The sequence below is a fragment of the Schistocerca americana genome, chromosome 5 (assembly GCF_021461395.2).
Source record: "Schistocerca americana isolate TAMUIC-IGC-003095 chromosome 5, iqSchAmer2.1, whole genome shotgun sequence".
In the NCBI taxonomy this organism is placed as follows: domain Eukaryota; kingdom Metazoa; phylum Arthropoda; class Insecta; order Orthoptera; family Acrididae; genus Schistocerca; species Schistocerca americana.
Genome location: NC_060123.1, coordinates 287,015,774 through 287,037,182, shown reverse-complemented (window position 1 = coordinate 287,037,182; position 21,409 = coordinate 287,015,774). Strand labels below are relative to the sequence as shown.

General features: G+C 44.3%; 1 protein-coding gene across 1 annotated transcript in view; it reads right to left on the bottom strand.

Annotated features, from left to right (window-relative positions):
* Nucleotides 1-21,409, bottom strand: part of LOC124615530 (transmembrane protein 209) — a 153,738-nt gene that overhangs the window by 77,182 nt on the left and 55,147 nt on the right. The window contains exons 5-6 of the mRNA XM_047143492.1: nt 4,526-4,717; nt 2,545-2,667 (exon numbers count right to left, since the gene is read on the bottom strand). Of these exons, the coding sequence (XP_046999448.1) occupies nt 2,545-2,667; nt 4,526-4,717 (315 nt within the window). The remainder of the gene's footprint in view (nt 1-2,544; nt 2,668-4,525; nt 4,718-21,409) is intronic.

Sequence of the window (21,409 nt, the reverse complement as noted above, 5' to 3'; positions counted from 1 at the left end):
TTCTCCGAAAGTCAGATGGTATATCGTGAGTCATACATTCTCCACACCAACGTGTATAGTCTTTTTGTTGCCACATCCCCTAGCAATTTTAGAAATTCTGATGGAATGTTGACTATCTCTTCTGCCCCATTTGATATTCTGCCTTATTTGATGTTAAAGTCTCCAAAGCTCTTTTAAATTCTGATTCTAATACTGGATCCTCTATCTCTTCTAAATTGACTCCTGTTCCTCCTCCTATCACATCAGACAAAATCTGCCCCTCCCCCCCATAGTGGCCTTCAATGTACTCTTTCCACTTATCCACTCTCCCCTCTGCATTTAGCAGTGTATTTACTGTTGCACTCTTAATGTTACCACCCTTGCTTTTAATTTCACCGAAGGTTTTTTTTACCTTCCTATATGCTGAGTCAGTCCTTCCAACAAACATTTCTTTTTGTATTGCTGCACATTTTTCATGCTGCCACTTCATCTTAGCTTCCCTGCACTACTTATTTATTTATTTATTTATTTATTTCCTCAGTGACGTGTATGTCTGTATTCCTGAATTTCCCTGAACATTTTTGCATTTCCTTCTTTCATCGATCAACTGAAGTATTTCTTCTGGTTCCCATGGTTTCTTTGCAGTTACCTTCTTTGTAACTACATTTTTCTTCCCAACTTTGATTGACCTTTTTAGAGATGTCCGATTCTCTTCCACTGCACTGCCTACTCAGCTATTCCTTACTGCGGTATTTACAGCCTTAGAGAACTTCAAGCGTATCTCTTCATTCCTTAGTATTTCCATATCCCACTTCCTTGCATTTCGTTCTTCATGACTGACCTCTTAAACTTCAGCCTACTCTTCATCACTATTACACTGTGATCTGAGTCTATATCTTCTCCAGGATACAACTTACCATCCAATATATGACTTTGGAATCTCTGACCATGATGTAATCCAACTGAAATCCTTCCGTGTCTCCCAGCCTTTCACAGTACATCATGTCATCCCCCTCTTATGATTCTTGAAAGGAGTATTTGCTATTACTAGCTGAAATTTATTACAGAGCTCAATTAGTCTTTCTCCTCTCATTCCTAGTACCAAGCCAGTATTCTCCCACAACCCTTTCTTCTACTCCTTTCTTTACAACCATATTCCAGTCCCCCCAAGAACTGTTAAATTTGCAGCTCCCTTTGCATACTGCATTACCTGTTCAATATCATCGTATCCTTAGTCTTTTCATCTTTAGCTTGCGATGTCTGCATGTAAACCTGAACTATTATTGTCAGTGCTGGTCTGCTGTTGATTTGGATGAGAACAATCTGATCACTGAACTGTTCACAGTAACACGCGCTCAACCCTACCTTCCTATTCACAATGAACTGTACCCTCATTAACCAATGTGCATTGGTGTTGCTATTACACTCTACTCATCTAACCAAAAATCCTTGTCTTCTTTGAGTTTCACTTCACTAACCCCCACTATATCTAGATTCCTTCAATCCCTTGCATATCCCTTTCTTTTCAGATTTTGTAGCTTCCCCATCACATTCTAGTTTCTGACATTCCATGCCCCGACTCATAGAATGTTATCTTTTCCTTGGTTATTCAATCTTTTTCTCATGGCCACCTACCCCTTAGCAGTTCCTTCCCAGAGGTCTGAATGGGGGCCTATTCCGGAATCTTTTGCAAATGGAGAGATCACGATGACACTTTTTTAATAACACGCCACATTCCTGCAATTCTGATGTTACTATTATTAGTCTGCCAACTCCTTTACATACAACAGACACTTCATTGTGAATAGCAGAGTAATCACGTAGATGAAGGGAACATGAACAGCAAGCGTCTCCATTCATTTCTCTGGGGCATACCTGAAGTTCTGTCTATACATGTTGATCAATCCCCATCTAAGATAACATGGTGTGCCCTCCTTACCAAGAAAAAGGCAATCCAGTCACAAATTTATACATCCAGATATTTGTATAAGTTTACCGATTCCAGTTGCGACTTTTATTGTTTGCAAAGTACACAATTTCACATTTCAAGCAGGTTGCAAGTATCTGTACCACTTCGAAATTTTATTACACTCGCACAACATTTTTGCAGCTTTTTTCAGAGAGTATTCCATTATAGATAACTCACTTGCAAAAATTTTGAGGTTAGTATTATTAGTCTGCAAAATCTTTTACATACAACATGAATAGCAAGGGTCCCAAAACATTTATCTGGAACATGCCTGAAGTTATACCTACATCTGTTGCTCAATCTCCATCTAAGATAACATGCTGCACCGGCCCTATCAACAAAATGTCAATCCTGTCACAAATTTTGCATGATGAGCCTCATGGCTGTGTTTTTTATAATAAGTGCAAATGCATAAAATGCTTTTTCGAAATCAAGAAATACGTCAGAGTCTGAATATTGTTGTAAAGTAAAAAACATTCTATAAACAATGGTTAAATTATGATGAAACTTCTGACTTTTTTTCTTTCTTCTTTTAAAGATCCTGTTCTCATCTTTTTTTGTCCACCTCAATAGCAAATACTGTAAATCTACTGTACCTGGACTAGGAGTTGCCAACTGGTACACATAACGCCCTGAAACTGGTGACAATTCTGACTTGCGCATAGTAGGGCTCTTCCAATATGAGCTCAGAAAGTTTGTTGGTTGTTCCATTGTTTCACCTGTAATTACACAACAAAATAAAATAAAATGTCTCAGCTGTAACCACAACTACAAAAATAAGAATAAATTATGTTCTCAAAATCAGAGCCCCTGCCACTCTAATATTTTATATGCTGTGTCAAAAAGGATTACAATATTATGTACACCACAGCAATACTTATACGCTCGGTATAATACCTTGAGAAAAAACTGTAAAATTTCGATGAGATAGAATTATAGATCATTAAATTTAGAAGACAAAAATCCTGAAATAAAATAAAAGATAAAGCAGTCCTCAGCTCAAGGTCTTTCCGAGGTCTTGTTCAGAATGTGTTGTGCAAGGTGTGCCTTTAATGCAGCTAAGCCTGCAATCGACACACTGAACACAACATCTTTCAGACAGCCCCACAGTCAGAAGTCACACGGATTAATATCAGGTGATTGGGACGGCCAGGCTGTAGGGAAATGGCGACTGATAATTCTAGCATTTCTGAAATGGCGCTTCAGCAGCTGCTTAACTGGATTTGCAATGTGCGGAGGTGCGCCACCTTGCATAAAAATAATCCCACCCACACATCCACGCTGCTGGAGAGCTGGAATGACTTGGTTGCGCAAAAGACACTCATAATGCTTACCAGTGACAGTACATGTAACAGGACAGGAAACACCTGTCTCTTTGAAAAAATATGGCCCTATGGTGCGATAAAACCACACTACATAGTGACCTTTTCAGGATGAAGTGGTACTGAATGATTTGCATGTGGATTGTCTGTTGCCCATATTCAACAGTGCTGTGTATTGACATATCCTGTCAGATGGAGGTGGGCTTCATCTGTCCACAAAATCTCACATGAGTAATCATTGTCCACTTCCATGAGAGCAAGAAATTCTAAAGCAAAGGTCTCGTTCACATGGGTAATTTTGAATGGATAGCAAAGAAGGATGTTTCATAGGATTGTACGCACTGTACTCTCGGGTATGTCCAATGTTCGGGCAATTTTCTGTGCACTACACGTTTGCACACCACCACTCCTCTCCTCCTGCAATGCTACGGCCACTGCTTCCACTGATGCCAAATCAGTTCATTTCCTCCCTCTACCAGGTTGCACACCAAAAAAACTAGTCTTTTTGAATTTCCAAATCATTTTCTCCAGACCCATGGCAGACATTGGAACAACGCCTTTTTTCAAACCCTTGTGTTCAGAACTTCTGCAGAGCAACTTGTGCATAGTCACCATTTTTGTAATACAGCTTTACAAGCAGAGCACGATCCTGCATTGAGACAGTCCTGGTGAACATCGCAGACATGAAAGGAGGAAAACATGAGTACCTGGTGTGTTTATACCAACTTCAATGGGTCATGTGCATGACAGGTGTTTTCATTCACATATTCTATACAGCACCATATATTGATCAATTTTTACACTATTTTTTTTGTTCTGCCATACATTTTCCCACTTCTCTGAGAATATTCCGTTGCAATTTGACATCATTCTGACTATCTGACTAGTCATGTTATTTCTACTGTGTTTTAAAAGTTTAACTTTAATTATAATCAACTGGTAATTGGTCATGGTGGCTAGGAAGGAGGTTATTGGTTTGGAATCTGTCGGGTGTTAGGAAAGGTGGTGTTCAATAGCGGTATGGCCACGGGCAAAGTGAAGTGGCATCAATAGCGACGAGCAGGGCACCGTGTGGTAAAGGGATAGGAACTGTGGAAAGTCGGTGGAGGAAACAGTTTGTATCTTTTATATAGGAGGCTAGGTTCCGGGTAATAGGTTGAAGGTGTTGGTCTACGAGAGCAGACATTCTCTCAGTGGGGGCACAGTGAGACATCTGTAAACCCAAAATGTATATGTACAAAAGATACTGTCTTACCAACTGCAGCACACTTTTCCTTCACTTCATAATCCTTTAAATACTGCTGCAGAGAACGTTCGTTCTCAATAAAATCTACTGGTGATGAAGTGTAAAAAGAGACTTTGTCTGGAGAAACAGGGCTGGTCTCTGTGGCAGGAGGTGAACCAGGTGAAAAGTTCCACGATGTTGACGGAGTAGAAATATTAGATCCTGAAAGTGAATTATTTTTGTAATGTAACAAATACAAACACAAAATAAATATGTTTTTCTTGGAGCTCGTTACAAGTACAAAACAAACAAATTTTAAATTTTATTTCCCAGTAACCAAATAAATAAGCAGTTTTGAGGAGAGACTTGTCAAAGTTGCAAAGCCAAACAGGCAGTTGATGATACAGGGTCACTTACTGTAGCAGGTTTCTGAAAATTAAATATCAGTATGATTCTTACTGTTCTCTAAAACTCATTATTCGTAAATGATCTTAATAAACATGAACTCCTAATTCTAGGACAATGCCAGTCTTGCTTCAGAATCTTGGTTTATAAGTTTTTGGCAGTTTATCTGTGATCCTGTTCATCCAGTTATTAATCTGGTGTAGTATTATAATTAAATTGCATGAATAATGGCTTGGTTCTCTATCAACTATTTTATTCACTGGTCCAAATTACATAATACAGCAAGATTGTCCATGCACAGCTTATGCAAACAGATGTCCTTGCAAGAAACAAGCAAAGTTACTCTTTTTAAGCGTAACTAACATGACACAGACACTGACAGTTCTCAGTAGTGTGGAGCATACGTAAAATTTTCTACATGCCTAAGAACAAACAGAAACATTGAGAATATAATAGAAATAAAACATCCTTGGGTGGCTGGCACAAAAACTATTTTTGACAGTGCGAATTTGTAAGTATAAGCATTACAACACACATGCACCAGGGTCATTCCATCTCAGAACACGCAATAATTCAAGGATTTATAGCCCTCTATCTCAGATTTTCACAAAACTTCGCACATTTGCTTATACTTGTAACGTAGGAACTTCTGCAAAATCTTTTTGGTCTCATACTACAACTTTATATACTGAATTTTAAATGTAGTGATATTCTGATAACTGGGATCTGCAAGAATGGCAACGCAAAATGTACTTATCTACATAAATGCCAATAACTCAGGTGTTTAAGAAGCTTTTGATTTGGAGCTCTTTTTGAAAGTTAAGTAAGGCATGTAGCTAACAGATATTGTGTTATTGAAGCAATAAAGTTACAAAAAAATTTAGAAAAATGTTAATGTATGTCAATTTTTGATTTCAGAAAAATTGCAATGATGTGGTGAAATGCTAATATCACATTTCTACAACTTGCTGGGAACCTGATTTTGTTCTTAAATAATTCCCTAGATTGTAAGCTTCCTAATAAAATAAAAAATTTTGGGTCTTCTACTAACTGACACACACACAACTGAAATCAAAATACTTTTTCCTGTTAAGGAAAAGGGTCATTTTAAGTCAGTTAATCCACTCAATGTCTCACTGCCTCAGATGCAAGGTATCAAATTAGCATTTTTGTGTGCAACTCATTCAAGGCAGGAAAGTTAACTTTAAGTGCGAATATTTATTTCCTTTCATTTGACTAATTCAGTAATTTTTTAAAGGTTATAATATGTATGATTTATGTGTTCAGCCAATCACCTGCTCACAGTGATAAAAAAATATTCATGAACAGCAGTAGCTTTCTTGAAACCTTTATAGGCATGAAAACAATGCAACAATTGCTAAAATTCATTACTGAGAATAAATGGCATCGAACAATTAGTCTATTTGGCCTCAGTTGCTCTTTGTATTTTTGCGAAGACAGGCCATATCTGTTTGTGGTGTGGCTGTATCATTCCACTTGTATAAAGTATGTTGTAAGTGAATTAGTGTTCAGTTAATCGCAATGAAACATGTGAACTTATGCACTTTTGGAAAATTACTAAAAACGCCATGTCATTGACGACATATAAACTCTACAAAAAATGGAAGAGCTGAGTGGAGACCAACGAGATTTGACATTGCTGCGATCCAATATAAGCTTACCACAAGTTCAAGAAAGTGCTACTATATGAGGACATCACAGATACTATCACTTAAATGTTTTTGAAAGTCATCAAAGAACTTGTGATCCTTTCAAAAAACAAAGACAAATAGTTAAAAGATCTTTGAGGTCAGTTTGCTTGTCTTTGTCTAAAACATTAAGTGCTACATGAATCTATGTAAAACCAGGCCAAAAAGTGGCCGTAACATACTGAAAATTTGTGAACAGAAAACTGACCATCATTAGTCACTGTCCTCACCCATCCGGCCCCTTCCCTGTTCCCACTCCAGCACTACACAGCTGTCATTCCACCACCACACCCAGTCTTCTTATATTTCTCCTTTTCCACTCCCCAACTCCCCCCTGTCCACTGCCTAACCTGCAGCACTTCACTGTCTGTCATCCCCACCATACTATCCCTCCCCCTTCCTGCCCCAGCCTCCCCCTTAAAACCCCCCTCCCCCCACCAAGTTGCCACTCCCATCATGCACTGGTGCCGCTGCTCACACTATAACTAAAGCCGCTTCAGCTATTGTGATCGTTTCATAGATTTTGTTACTGATAATAACTTGACACCAGTGCCTACGAGCTTTAATTTGTACACTAAAACACTGAAGGTGATCATTATGTGATCAAAAATCGATTTTGCTGTCAATAAATCATCAAAATTACGCCCAACACTGACCTTCCTTCTCATTTTACCTATATGGTCATTGTACACACATCACTCTATGGAGTCGCCAATCAATACTCTAAATAGTTCATAGCAGGTTGTCTGGAACCATACCAGTGTCTATCTTACTCCACAGGCATCACAAGTACTGGGATGGTTTGTGGTACCCAATGCCTTCTTGTGTTAGAACCTGATGGAGACATTCTTCTTGTTAAGTTGATTTCCTTCTGATTAACTCTGCCTTCAGCCCGTTCTACGAATTGCTTTCAGGTCTTGCACCTAGGTGGTGTCCGATTTATGGCCAACGCTAAGTTCAAAGAATCAGCAAATATGCTCGAGTAGAAGCCAGCATCTACTTGTGTGAACAAGGTGGCTGGACAGTGAGGCCAGAAGGGCTGCAGTTGTACTGTGAGTCATGACACAGTGAGCTTTTCATCACTGCTGAGCTTTCTGTGATCTTGCAAATCGTTTGGAAGAAATGCATTTCATCCTTGCACAACCTGTATCACACTGTTGCGTGGCCATCAATATGCCTTGTCTGCATCCAGTGCCAGTGCAGATAGGTCAGTCATCACATACTTGCACCAACTGGTGACTTCCCTGCCACTAAGACTCTTCACACAGTTCCACACAAAATTATGTGGGGCATTTGCCTCCTCCTAATAGTCAACTCTACCTGCTAACCACGATCGAGTGTTTCATGCAATGACCAGAATTAGCACCAGTGGACAATATCTCAACAGAAACTTCGATGTATTCCTTCCTGCTTGACTAGGTGCCATAATTCAATTGTCTACTCCACATCATGACGGACTGCAAAAAACAGGTTGAGTTGGATCTATTTGCCAAGCTCATGGCGTTCTCAGTAAAAGACACCTAGAAAACAATGAGCCACCGCCTGGCCGGCAATGGGATGACTGAACATTGAGACTGGTCTCTCAAAGCAGCAATGATATGACACAATACCAGATGGACAGATGCTCTTCTGATGGTGGTGCAAAATGCCTATAAAACTGATCTACATGCCTCCTTAGCAGAATTAATACATGGAGAGACATTGCAACTAACAGGAGCATTTGCAGACATGACTACATTGCCTGATCTGGTCACATCTACCTTTGTTGGATGTCTGAGAGATCATGTGTCGAGCTTCTGACCTCCACAACCACCCAGACTAAGAACAGTTTTCCCGTTTATCCATAGCAGCCCGACCACATGTTCACATGTCAGGCTGTGTACCAATGACACCAAATCAGCTCATCAAAAGCCTCACACTGAGCCCCACCACGTCTTCAAGAGGGGAAACTGTACACTAGACATTCCAGTCAATGGGAAACATGCTGTAGTCTCTATCGACAGAGTCAAACAGACATTTTTTAACGTGCGCTGCCCTCTACTGAGATTTCACAGACACAGCCTCACCCAGCACCCTTTCCAGCAGCAACCACAACTGTCAGTTGTTCGTTCAGAGTGGTGGTCATGTGTTGTGATGCATTTGTTTACAAACTTCATGCTGTCAAAAACTGTTTTCACACCACCCATCAGGGGGGCTTTGTTTCTATTACACTGAAGTTCCAAAGAAACTGGTATAGGCAAGCATATTCAAATACAGAGGTATGTAAACAGACAGAATACGGCTCTGCTGTCAGCAATGCCTATATAAAACAAGAAGTTTCTGGTTCAGTTGTTAGATCAATTACTGCTGCTACAATGGCAGGTTATCAAGATTTAAGTGAGTTTCAATGTGGTGTTATTGGCACGTAAGTGATGGGACACAGCATCTCTGAGGTAGCGACGAAGTGGGGATTTTGCGGTATAACTATTTCACGAGTGTACCATGAATATCAGGAATCTAGTAAAACATCAAATTTCTGCCATCGTTGTGGCCAGAAAAAGATTCTGCAAGAATGGGACCAACAATGACTGAAGAGAATCGTTCGACACAACAGAAGTGCAACCCTTCAATAAACTGCTGCAGATTTCAGTGTTGGGCCATCAGCAAGTGTCAGCATGCGAATTATTCAATGAAACAACATTGATATGGGCTTTTGGAGCCTAAGGCCTACTCGTGTACCCTTGATGACTGCAGAACACAAAGCTTTAAGCCTCGCCTAGGCCCGTCAACACCGACATTGGACTGTTGATGACTGGAAACATATTTCCTGGTTGGATGAGTCTCATTTCAAATTGTATTGTGCTGATGGACGTGTACGGGTATGGAGACAATCTCATGAATCCCCGGACCCTGCATGTTAACTAGGGGCTGTTCAAGCTGGTGGAGGCTTTGTAGTGGTGTGGAACATGTGCAGCTAGAGTAATACGGAACCCCTGATAGGTTTAGATACAACACTGACAGATGACACATACTTAAGCATCCTGTCTGATCACCTGCATCCATTCATGTACATTGTGCATTCCGATGGTATTGGGCAATTCCAGCAGGACAATGTGTCATCCCCACACATCCAGAATTGCTACAGAGTTGTTCCAGGAACACTTTCTGAGTTTAAACACTTCCGCTGGCTACCAAACTCCCCAGACGTAAATATTAGGGTATCTGGGATGCCTTGCAATGTGCTGTTCAGAAGAGATCTCCATCCCCTCATACTCTGACAGATCTATGGACAGCCCTGCACGATTCACGGTGTCGATTCCCTCCAGCACTGCTTCAGACATTAGTCAAGTCCATGCCACATCGTATTGTGGCACTTCTACGTGCTTGCTGGGGCCCTACACGATATTAGGCAGCTGTACCCGTTTCTTTGGCTCTTCAGTATATATTCTCTATATGTCTATTTATTCTTAGGCCTGTAAAAAATTTCAAGTTTTTTATGTATGCTCCATGCTACAGGGAATTGTCAATGTCTCGTCATTCTAGTTACGAGTAACCAGAACAGTTTTGTTCTTTTCTGGCAGAAACATCTACTCACATTTGCTGAGCTCAGAGGGCCTTACTGCATTATCTTATTTTTACCAGCAAGAACAAAGTAACTGACAGAGAACCAAGATGATGTTCCTGCAATTTTATCATAATATTACACTTGATTAAAAGCTGAACAACCACGATCACAGCTCCATGGTCAAAGTAGTGATCCTGATGTGAAATGCCTGTTGTATTACACACATTTGATGCAATACTATTGAAAACAATTTGCAAGATGATGGAAAGCCTGACACCACACACATCAATGTTTCAAGACTCACAGTACTACAACAGCCCTTCTGGTCTCACAATCTGGCCTTCTCTTACCCACAAGTCGAAGCCAGTTTCTTCTACTTGGGCATAACTACTGATGCTACATTTTCATTGGTCATAAGTCGGCTCCACCACCAGTAGATTGCCGAGCTGCAGGACATAATTGTCACGCCGACTGAAAGCAGTTTTTACTACTAGCTGAAGAGTTGGTCAGAAGGGTTTCGGCTTCACAAGATGAACACCTCTGTCAGGTTCTAACACAAGAGGACATAGGCAACCAGCAACCATTCAAATACTTGAAACACCTGTGGAGTAAGACTGACATTGGTATGGTTCCAGACAACCTGTTACAAACTATTTACCAGTCCTTTGCCGCCTACCACCAAGGTGATGATAGCACCCCAGTCGGATATGTCTTTGGATTAGAGATGGGCAAAACTGTTCTTTTTCAAAGATTGGATCAGAACTGGTCACTAACTAGAATGAACTAGCTCTTTTTCATGATTCAGCACTCACTATTCACTCACAAAAATAAGTAAAAGGAAGGTGCATTGCTTTTTAAATTCGGGTCACTAAACCTTCATTTTCATCTGATTTGGTCCTATTTTGAAAGAACACACAAAGAGGAGTAATAATTGTGTTTTATGTCCCTAGTAATTTTCAGATTCAGATTTTGTCTGCAGCAAAAATTCTTTCTTGAGATGACAATGCTGTCAAAACATCTTTCAGCTCAGCATTTAATGTACAGCAGGAGTCACAGTCCAAATGATCAAGCTTATTGTTGACCCACTATTGCTCATAACATCTACTGCGCCTTAGACCTTGAAGCTCTTGCCTGGACAACACAGCAGAAACACTCATTCCATCAGAAAAGAAGCACTAGAGATCTGATTGCTAAGATGAGTGATTGAGTACATTCTGTCTGACAGGAGAGTGAATGTAGGCATGAGAAAAGAACTGAGAGTGAAAAACTTAAATGAGCGGATTAAAGAATACAAAAACAATTAGAAGAATTATGTCAAAAGAATGGAAGACGACAGACTGCCAAAACTGGTGATAATTATTACCCAGTGGGCAGAAGATACTTAGGAATACCGCAGAAAATCAACAGTTCCAACCAAGAAGGCATAACAGACACATGCCTAATACATGCAGAGAGAAGAAGAAGAAATATCATATTAAAAATACCATGATTTTTTAAAGAAACTGTGATTATAATGAGTTTTGGAATTGCATACAAAACTCTGGTCTGATGTAAGAGGACTCCTGAAGGCATTAACCTGTTCAGGTCAAATGAATAAATACAAAACTAAACAATATACAGCTTGTCTCATGATGAATGGTCTATAATCAGGTATATGACAGGAACGATCATTTTAAGCAAAAACAGAACATATGTAATGTACACTGTTCCTTAGTTTCTTTATCGTTCAATACATTTCCATTTACAACATATCATAGTAGTGTAGACAAAGTCAGGACGAATAATTTGATATAGGACATGTGGTCTGTCAAGTCGGGAAACTACCGCAAACTGGCTTACCTACACCTCAACACATGCATGTTGTGCAAGATTTTCTGTATTCTCTCACTCTCTTCATGCAACCTATAAGGCTTCGAGAAAAAATTACTATGGTCTTTTTAAAGGAAATTTAATGTAGTTTAATTCTGTACTGTGACAAGTTTTCACTTTAGTCCATGGATTTCATGTTCTTCAAGAAAAACATACAAAAGTTACTTTAAATATGTTCCATCTCAGAAACCATTTGGAATATGGCATATGTCCCTATTTAGTTTTTTGCTTCAAATGACTGTTCCTGTTCTATATTTGAATATCACCCATTCCTCATGAGAGAACATTTATACATCGACTATCATGTATGTTAAAATAATTATAATTTATACATACCATTATATTTAGTCTCCTATCCACCAAAGTAATTAAAACCTTAGTAAAGTCTTCCAAAGACAGCAACTATAAATGCAACAGAAATAGAAGGGGACATACTACTACACCTAACAAGAACACACATTACAACAAGAAAACAGAAGAGCAACAACACAACACGATGAAAACTAGAACAAATCAAATAAGGATACAAAAAATAAAGAGCTGAACTCAGATGGAGAAGTGCTCAGTGAAGAAAGCGGGTAACAACCCGTGTCACTGCGTCAAGAGGTTGGTTGGTTGGTTGGTTTGGGGGATGAAAGGGACCAGACTGCCATGGTCATCGGTCCCTTTTTCCAAGACAAAGAACACCCACAGAGAACAAAAACAAGGAACAGAAGAGATCACAGACGATACAGAACAAGAGATACTGAGACAAAGACAAGACAGAACAAACTAAAACCACACAGAGTGTGACGGTGGTTGGCCGACCATAGACATAAAAAAGGAAAGGCCAACCACTTAGAAACACATTAAAAAATCAGTGTAAAACCATAGGCCAAAGGCCAGAATCAACACAAAACAATAAAATAAAACAGAAACACTCAGAGTAAATGATAAAATCCCCCTGCCCGAATAAAACGTAAAACTAAGTCAGCCATAGTGGAGTCGTCTGTTAAAAGGGCAGGGAGCGTATCAGGCAGCGCAAATGTCTGCCTGACCGCAGCTAAAAGGGGGCAGGCCAACAGAATGTGGGCCACTGTCAAAGCCGCCCCGCAGCGACATACAGGAGGGTCCTCCCGGCACAGTAAATAACTGTGTGTTAGCCGGGAGTGGCCAATGCGGAGCCGACAAAGGACGACGGAGTCCCTGCGGTTGGCTCGCATGGATGACCGCCACACAGTCGTCGTCCCCTTAATGGCACGGAGTTTAGTGGGTGTAATCCAATCGCGCCATTCAGCGTCCCAAAGCGCAAAAACTTTTCGGCGGAGGACTGCCCGCAAATCAGTCTCTGGGAGGCCAACATCCAGAGATGGTTTACACGTGGCCTCTTTCGCCAGCCGGTCAACATGTTCGTTGCCCGGGATACCGACATGACCGGGGGTCCACACAAAGACCACAGAGCGGCCGCAACGTGCAAGAGTATGCAGGGACTCATGGATAGCCAACACCAGACGAGAACGAGGAAAACACTGGTCGAGAGCTCGTAAACCGCTCAGGGAATCGCTACAGATCACGAAGGACTCACCTGAGCAGGAGCGGATATACTCTAGGGCTCGAAAGATGGCGACTAGCTCAGCAGTGTAAACGCTGCAGCCAGCTGCCAAGAACCGTTGTTCGGAATGGTCCCCTAGAGTTAGCGCATACCCGACACGACCAGCGACCATCAAACCGTCGGTGTAAACAATTCCAGAGCCCTGATACGTGGCAAGGATGGAATAAAAGCGGCGGCGGAAGGCCTCTGGAGGGACCGAGTCCTTCGAGCCCTGTGCCAAGTCGAGCCGAAGGCAAGGGCGAGGAACACACCACGGGGGTGTACGCAGAGGCACCTGGAAAGGAGGCGGAACAGGGAAAAACCCAAGCCCGCAGAGAAGGTCCTTGACGCGTACAGCGATCGGACACCCCGACCGGGGCCGACGGTATGGCAGATGGACGACCGACTGCGGGAACAGGACACGGTAATTTGGATGCCTGGGAAAACTAAAAACATGGGCAGCATAAGCAGCCAGTAATTGTTGGCGTCGTACCCGCAGTGGAGGTACACCTGCCTCCACTAGTACGCTGTCCACAGGGCTGGTGCGGAAAGCACCAGTGGCAAGGCGTATCCCGCTGTGGAGAATTGGGTCCAGCACCCGTAACGCAGATGGGGATGCTGAGCCATAAGCCAGGCTCCCATAATCCAGACGGGACTGGATTAACGCCTGGTAGAGCCGCAACAGGGTAGAGCGGTCGGCGCCCCAGCGGGTGTGGCTCAAGCATCTCAGAGCGTTTAGATGCCGCCAACACGTCTGTTTAAGCTGCCGGATATGAGGCAGCCAAGTCAATCGGGCATCGAAAACCACCCCCAAAAACCTGTGGGTCGCCACCACAGCAAGGAGTTCGTCGGCAAGATAAAGCCGCGGCTCAGGATGGACTGTTCGGCGCTGGCAGAAATGCATAACGCAGGTCTTGGCTGCTGAAAACTGAAACCCATGCGCTACAGCCCAAGACTGCGCCCTACGGATAGCGCCCTGTAGCTGACGTTCAACAGCTGCAATGCCGGGACAGCTGTAATAAAGGCAGAAGTCGTCAGCATACAGGGAAGCGGAGACAGAGTTTCCCACGGCCGCAGCAAGACCGTTAATGGCTATTAAAAACAGACAGACACTTAAAACGGAACCCTGTGGCACACCGTTCTCCTGGACGTGGGAGGAACTATACGAGGCCGCGACTTGCACGCGGAAGGTACGACACGACAGAAAATTGCGGATAAAAATCGGCAGAGGACCCCGAAGACCCCATCCATGAAGCGTAGAAAGAATGTGATGACGCCACGTCGTATCGTACGCCTTCCGCATGTCGAAAAAGACAGCGACCAGGTGCTGACGGCGGGAAAAGGCAGTACGGATGGCCGACTCCAGGCTCACCAGATTGTCGGCGGCGGAGCGGCCTTTACGGAACCCACCCTGAGATGGAGCCAGAAGGCCCCGAGACTCCAGTACCCAATTCAAGCGCCGGCTCACCATCCGTTCAAGCAACTTGCAAAGAACGTTGGTGAGGCTAATGGGACGGTAGCTGTCCACCTCCAGAGGGTTCTTTCCAGGCTTCAAAACGGGGATGACAATGCCTTCCCGCCATTGCGACGGAAACTCCCCCTCGACCCAAAGACGGTTGTAAAGATCGAGAAGGCGCCGCTGGCAGTCCACTGAAAGGTGTTTCAGCATCTGACAGTGGATGCCATCTGGCCCAGGAGCGGTATCAGGGCAAGCAGCGAGGGCACTGCGAAATTCCCACTCACTAAATGGAGCATTGTAAGATTCTGGGTGGTTGGTGCGAAACGAAAGGCTCCGACGTTCCATCCGCTCTTTAATGGAGCGGAAGGCCTGGGGGTAATTCGCAGAAGCGGAACTCATAGCAAAATGCTCTGCTAAGCGATTTGCAATGACGTCGGAGTCAGTACAAACTGCTCCATTCAGTGAGAGCGCAGGGACGCTGACAGGTGGCCGATAGCCGTAGACGCGTCGAATCCTGGCCCAGACCTGCGATGGAGTGACATGGAGGCCAATTGTGGACACATACCGCTCCCAGCACTCCTTCTTGCCTTGGCGGATAAGGAGGCGGGCCCGCGCACGCAGCCGTTTGAAGGTGATAAGGTGGTCGAGGGAGGGATGTCGCTTGTGACGCTGGAGCGCCCGCCGGCGATCTTTAATCGCTTCAGCGATCTCAGGCGACCACCAAGGCACAGCCTTCCGCCGAGGGGACCCACAGGAATGGGGAATGGCAGATTCGGCGGCAGTAACGATGCCGGTGGTGACCGATTGAACCACCGCATCAATGTCATCGGTAGAGAGAGGCTCAAAAGCGGCGGTGGAGGAGAACAAGTCCCAGTCAGCCTTATTCATAGCCCATCTGCTAGGGCGCCCAGAAGAGTGGCGCTGTGGTAGGGACAAAATGATCGGAAAATGGTCACTACCACACAGGTCGTCATGCACACTCCATTGGACAGACGGTAAGAGGCTATGGCTACAGATGGAAAGGTCAATGGCGGAGTAGGTGCCATGCGCCACACTGAAGTGTGTGAAGGCACCATCATTTAACAGCGAGAGATCGAGCTGCGACAATAAATGCTCAACGATGGCGCCTCGACCTGTTGCCACTGACCCACCCCACAGAGGGTTATGAGCGTTGAAGTCGCCCAATAGCAAGAAAGGTGGCGGCAATTGGGTGACCAGAGCAGCCAGGACATGCTGCGAGACATCACCATCCGGTGGAATGTAAAGACTGCAGACGGTAACAGCCTGTGGCGTCCACACGCGTACAGCGACAGCCTCTAAAGGCATCTGGAGAGGGACAGACTCGCTGTGCAGAGTGTGAAGGACATATATGCAGACGCCACCAGACACCCTTTCATAACCTGCTCGGTTCTTATAATAACCCCGATAGCCACGGAGGGCGGGGGTTCGCATTGCTGGAAACCAAGTTTCCTGGAGAGCAATGCAGAAGAAAGGGTGAAGGCTGATAAGTTGGCGGAGCTCAGCTAGATGGCGGAAGAAACCGCTGCAGTTCCACTGGAGGATGGTGTTGTCCATGGCTGGGAAAGGCGGGACGGGACTGGGAAGGCAGATTACGCCACTGGGTCACCTGCTGCCTCCGATGGAGCATCCGTGCAAATGCCATCCATTGCGTCCGCGGGACCGGCAAGAGCGAGGTCCTCAGCGGACGCCAGAATCTCCACCTCGTCCTCAGAGGCAGAGCTTGTAGGAAGCGGCGGGATCGGTGCCACCGCATTACCGTTGGTCTTGGGGACTTTCTTCTTTTTGTGCTTGTCACGCTGTGCCTTCGGCGCTTCAGGCTGCATGGGCTTCACGGGGTCAGTCTCAGGGACAGACGACGACCGCGAGGCCCGACGACCAGGGACTGGCGGTTGTTTCAACCACTTGCGGGCGTCCGCTTTTCCACTGGTCGGAACTTGCGAAGGGAGGTCCCCAAGGGATCCCTTCCTGGCGAGAGCAGCCGAAGGAGTCTTACGCTTCTCCGGCTGGGAAGGGGGAGCTGATGTCCCCGAAGGTTGGGAGGGTGTTGCTCCTGAAGAAGATGGAGCAGGAGCAACAGGGTGTGAAGTGCCCCCCACAAGCAAGGGGGCCGGTGGATGCTGACCGATCTTAGAGCCAATTCGTGATGACGGGAGAACCGTCGTTGCAGCAGCGGCGTAGGTGGACGGCATTGCCACAGGATGGAGCCTCTCATATTTCCGTCTAGGCTCGGGGTAGGTCAGCCGGTCCAAGGTCTTATATTCCATTATCTTCCGTTCTTTCTGCAATATCCTACAGTCCGGCGAGCAGGGGGAATGGTGTTCTCCGCAGTTAACACAGATAGGAGGCGGGGCACATGGAGTATCGGGATGCGAAGGACGTCCGCAATCCCGACACGTCATGCTGGAAGTACAGCGAGATGACATGTGCCCGAACTTCCAGCATTTAAAACACCTCATCGGAGGAGGGATATATGGTTTCACATCACATCGGTAAACCATCACCTTAACCTTTTCGGGTAAGACATCACCCTCAAAGGCCAAGATGAAGGCACCGGTGGCGACCTGATTATCCCTCGGACCCCGATGGACGCGCCGGACGAAGTGAACACCTCGTCGTTCGAGGTTGGCGCGTAATTCATCGTCGGACTGCAGAAGAAGATCCCGGTGGAATATAATACCCTGGACCATGTTCAGACTCTTATGTGGCGTGATGCTAACGGAAACATCCCCCAACTTGTCACAATTGAGCAACCTCCGTGACTGGGCAGAGGATGCCGTTTTTATCAACACCGATCCAGACCGCATCTTGGACAAGCCCTCCACCTCACCGAACTTGTCCTCTAAATGCTCTACAAAGAACTGAGGCTTCACGGATAGAAAAGATTCCCCATCAGCTCTGGTACAGACAAGATATCTGGGCGAATACGTCTCAGTGTCACGCAATGCCTGTCGTTCCTCCCATGGTGTGGCGAGGGAGGGGAACGATTTGGGGTCATAAACGTTACCTATAAAATGGGCTCTCGAACGCTTAGAGACTGCTGACGGCTGGCCGCCAGCGACAGATGATGTACCACGCTTCATTGCGGGTCATCCGCCCTGATGCCACCTACTCCGACCAAGGGCCCTCCCCACGGGCGCCACCCAGCCACAGCAAAGGCCACCTGGCAGGATGGCCATTGCCGGGAGTCCTGATGCCCCAGGGAGATGGGCATCTACTCCTTGGCATACGTGGGGAGTGAACGGCGCAGGCATCAGTAGAGCGATCCCTGTGTTGTCAGGGGGCTACAACCAAGAGGGTACGTGGCGACCCCACCACAACGGACTGGCTACCGTGCTGGATCTTAGGTGCAAAAATGGCCAAGGTCGTCGTCACAGTTAAAAGAAACACTGCAGAGTGCAGCGTGGTAATCGCCCAAGAGATCGAAAACGAGCGGGACACCATGGCAACGACGAGAAAGACGGCTATAGGTCGAATTGCACGAAGGATACAGTGCAGCATGTAAGGTGCCCTTCCCCAATTGGCTCGCTCTTCGGAATAATTTAGATAGATGGAGGTCAAACCCGAGAGGGGACCATCACATAAGGCCGAAACGTTTGAGACTCCTTTAGTCGCCTCTTACGACAGGCAGGAATACCGCGGGCCTATTCTAACCCCCGAACCCGCAGGGGGGGCGTCAAGAGGGAAGCAAACAGAGTGACGCCTGAAGTCACCATTTGGTCTGCTCCGCAGGATCTCATCCGTGAAAGTGGGGGATGAGCAGTGAGCTAGCTTGCAATCCGTTCCGTAAGAGTGGTGAGGAGTACTGAGCTAGTGAGCTGTCTTGCAATCTGATTCCTGAGAATAGTGGGGAGCAGTCAGCTATTGAGAAGGTCCGATCAATGAGAGTGGTGGTGAGCCTGAGCTGTTGTGAGGGCACTGCTGCCTAGATCACTTAGCGATGCACTCCGACCGCATGGTGGCTGAAGACAGTAGCTTTTATAATCGCTTGTAATGCATTCCGAGTGCGAAGCTAAATCAAAGGATAAGAAGTAACAACTTGCTCAAAAATATGTAAGCATTTGTTTAGCTTCTGAAATTTGAGATATTCTTTTGCAATCAAGAGTGGGAATATGATGCTGGAAGTGTTTTCCACCTTAATACATCATAATGAAGCACTTTGATCTAGTTTGCCTTGGTAGCTGCACACTCAACATGGCAGAATGTGAAGCGAAAGACCCCAGATTCGATTCCTGGTTGCATCAAAGATTTTTTTCCCCACTTGGAGATTGAGTGTTCTGCTTACTTTCATGTAGTCCTAATTAGTATTACTATTGGGATAGCTGAATGGGTAACTGCTTGACAGCCAATAAATTGAAAAAAAAAAAAAGAGCTTGCTTTATTTTCTGTTTTCATGGATGAGAAAAGCTTCATGTATTACCAAGGTATGCAAATACACATTTGTACAAGGTCTATAAGACTTTTTTGTAGTTTGGGGAACGTTTTCTTTTGGATGTGGGGTGGGGCACTGCTGCAGCAGCCTAGTGCAGAATTTTCATTCTGCTCATTCCAGCCACCAGAGATTCATTTTGAAATCAGATGAGCTACTATTTATTTTTTCTGAGTAATTTTTCACTAACTCTTTAGATAGAACTGGCTCTTTGAATCAATTCAGGAGCAGACTGCCCATCTCTACTTTGGATGTAGTGGTGGACCTGGCAGATAAATTACAGGATGTGTTTTCACCTATGTCCATCAGAATGGTACCTGCACAGTGCGACGGTTGGCTCTGGATCAGCTAGTGATAGCCAAGGCAGAATTTGGCTGCATGATATGTGAAAGCATCATGTACCCATCTAGCAGTCCCTGGTCCTCACCAATCCATTTGGTTCCAAAGAAGTGCAGTATGTGGCAGCCAGGGTGCGATTACAGAACGCTTACTGTCTGGACAGTGCCCAGTGTCATTACTCTGTGGCAACTATGCACTGTGTGGCACTCATCCATGTACTATATTCGACTGTGCAAAGGCCTGAACACAAATAACACACACTGAAAAAGATATCCCTTAGAGGGCCATAATAATCCTGTTTGGCCTATTACAGAGCAAGTTTATGATGTTTGGCCTCCTGGTAAAATTGACAGAGGTTCATCAATTCTGTATTACAAGGGCTGATCCTCTGTTTCACCTATTTACACAACATACACCACATTCTCAGTCTCACCTGAACAGCACTGCCAACATCTTGTGAAGGTATTCAAACAGATAGATCAATACAGCATGGTACCGAACACGATGAAATGTATCTTTAGTCAACCACAAGTGACATTCCTTGGCCACTGCATTTCTGTCAGGCTCCTTAGTGCTACCTCACAAAGTGGAAGTCATCCTCCAGATTTCCCCGCCGACCACAGTCAAAGAATTAGTGTTTCCTCAGAATGCTGTAACACTTATATCAATTAGAAGTAAGTTTATATTATGTAACTGTGTATCTGCAGTTATAAAATGTGTATTCTGTGTTATTTAAACTCCTTGATCTGTGGCAAGAAAATTAGTTTTGTAATGTACATAAGAAAAAAGCAAAAGGATATGTTAAAATGATTAATAATTACGATAAATTTACGTTAAAAAAATATGTTTATTGAAAGCTGGTTCATGCTTAGGGCACTTGTATTTGTAACATGTAAAAGCTGTAGGGAAGTCCCCTGCAACGGAAGTGGAATGGTGCGATGTGAAAGGTGGTTTTGGCAGTTGAACTGAGCTGCCCCTTTGTGTGAACAGCTCACAGTATGTGGCTAGCCATAGCACGGTACACTTTGACAGTGCTAAGAGAAGCAATTAGAAGCTGCTTTATAAAGGATTTGCCTCGGATGTGGACCTGACTATTATTTGGCATTCTAGCATAAAGGAATGGCTCTAATATGTTTAAAATCCGACACCAAGGAGAGATTTTATAGAACATTCGAACATCAAGAGCCGTGAGTACAGTTAGCCGGCATGTCGCTTGCCACTAATCTTCGCCACTGCTTCACTAACTTCATACATTCAGTAATGTATATGGGCATGAATCAGTTAATTTGTTTGTTGTTTTAATAATAATCACAAAAACATAAATTCGTGTCCGGAACCATATTTTCTATCCTGATAACGAGCCTGTGCAGGGTCCTCGCCTAACTGCTACTAAAACTGAGTATCCTGATCTAAATGAACAATTCTTGCATTCAAGTGTTTAGAAGTGATTTTTTGTATAATGTAAAAGGAGTAGTAAAAGTTAAAGCTAAAACCTCAAAAGTGAAGTTGGATAGGCTTTTGCTAAAGTATCCTTAGTTTATTACAAAATATAGTTTTGTAGGATTACTGTGC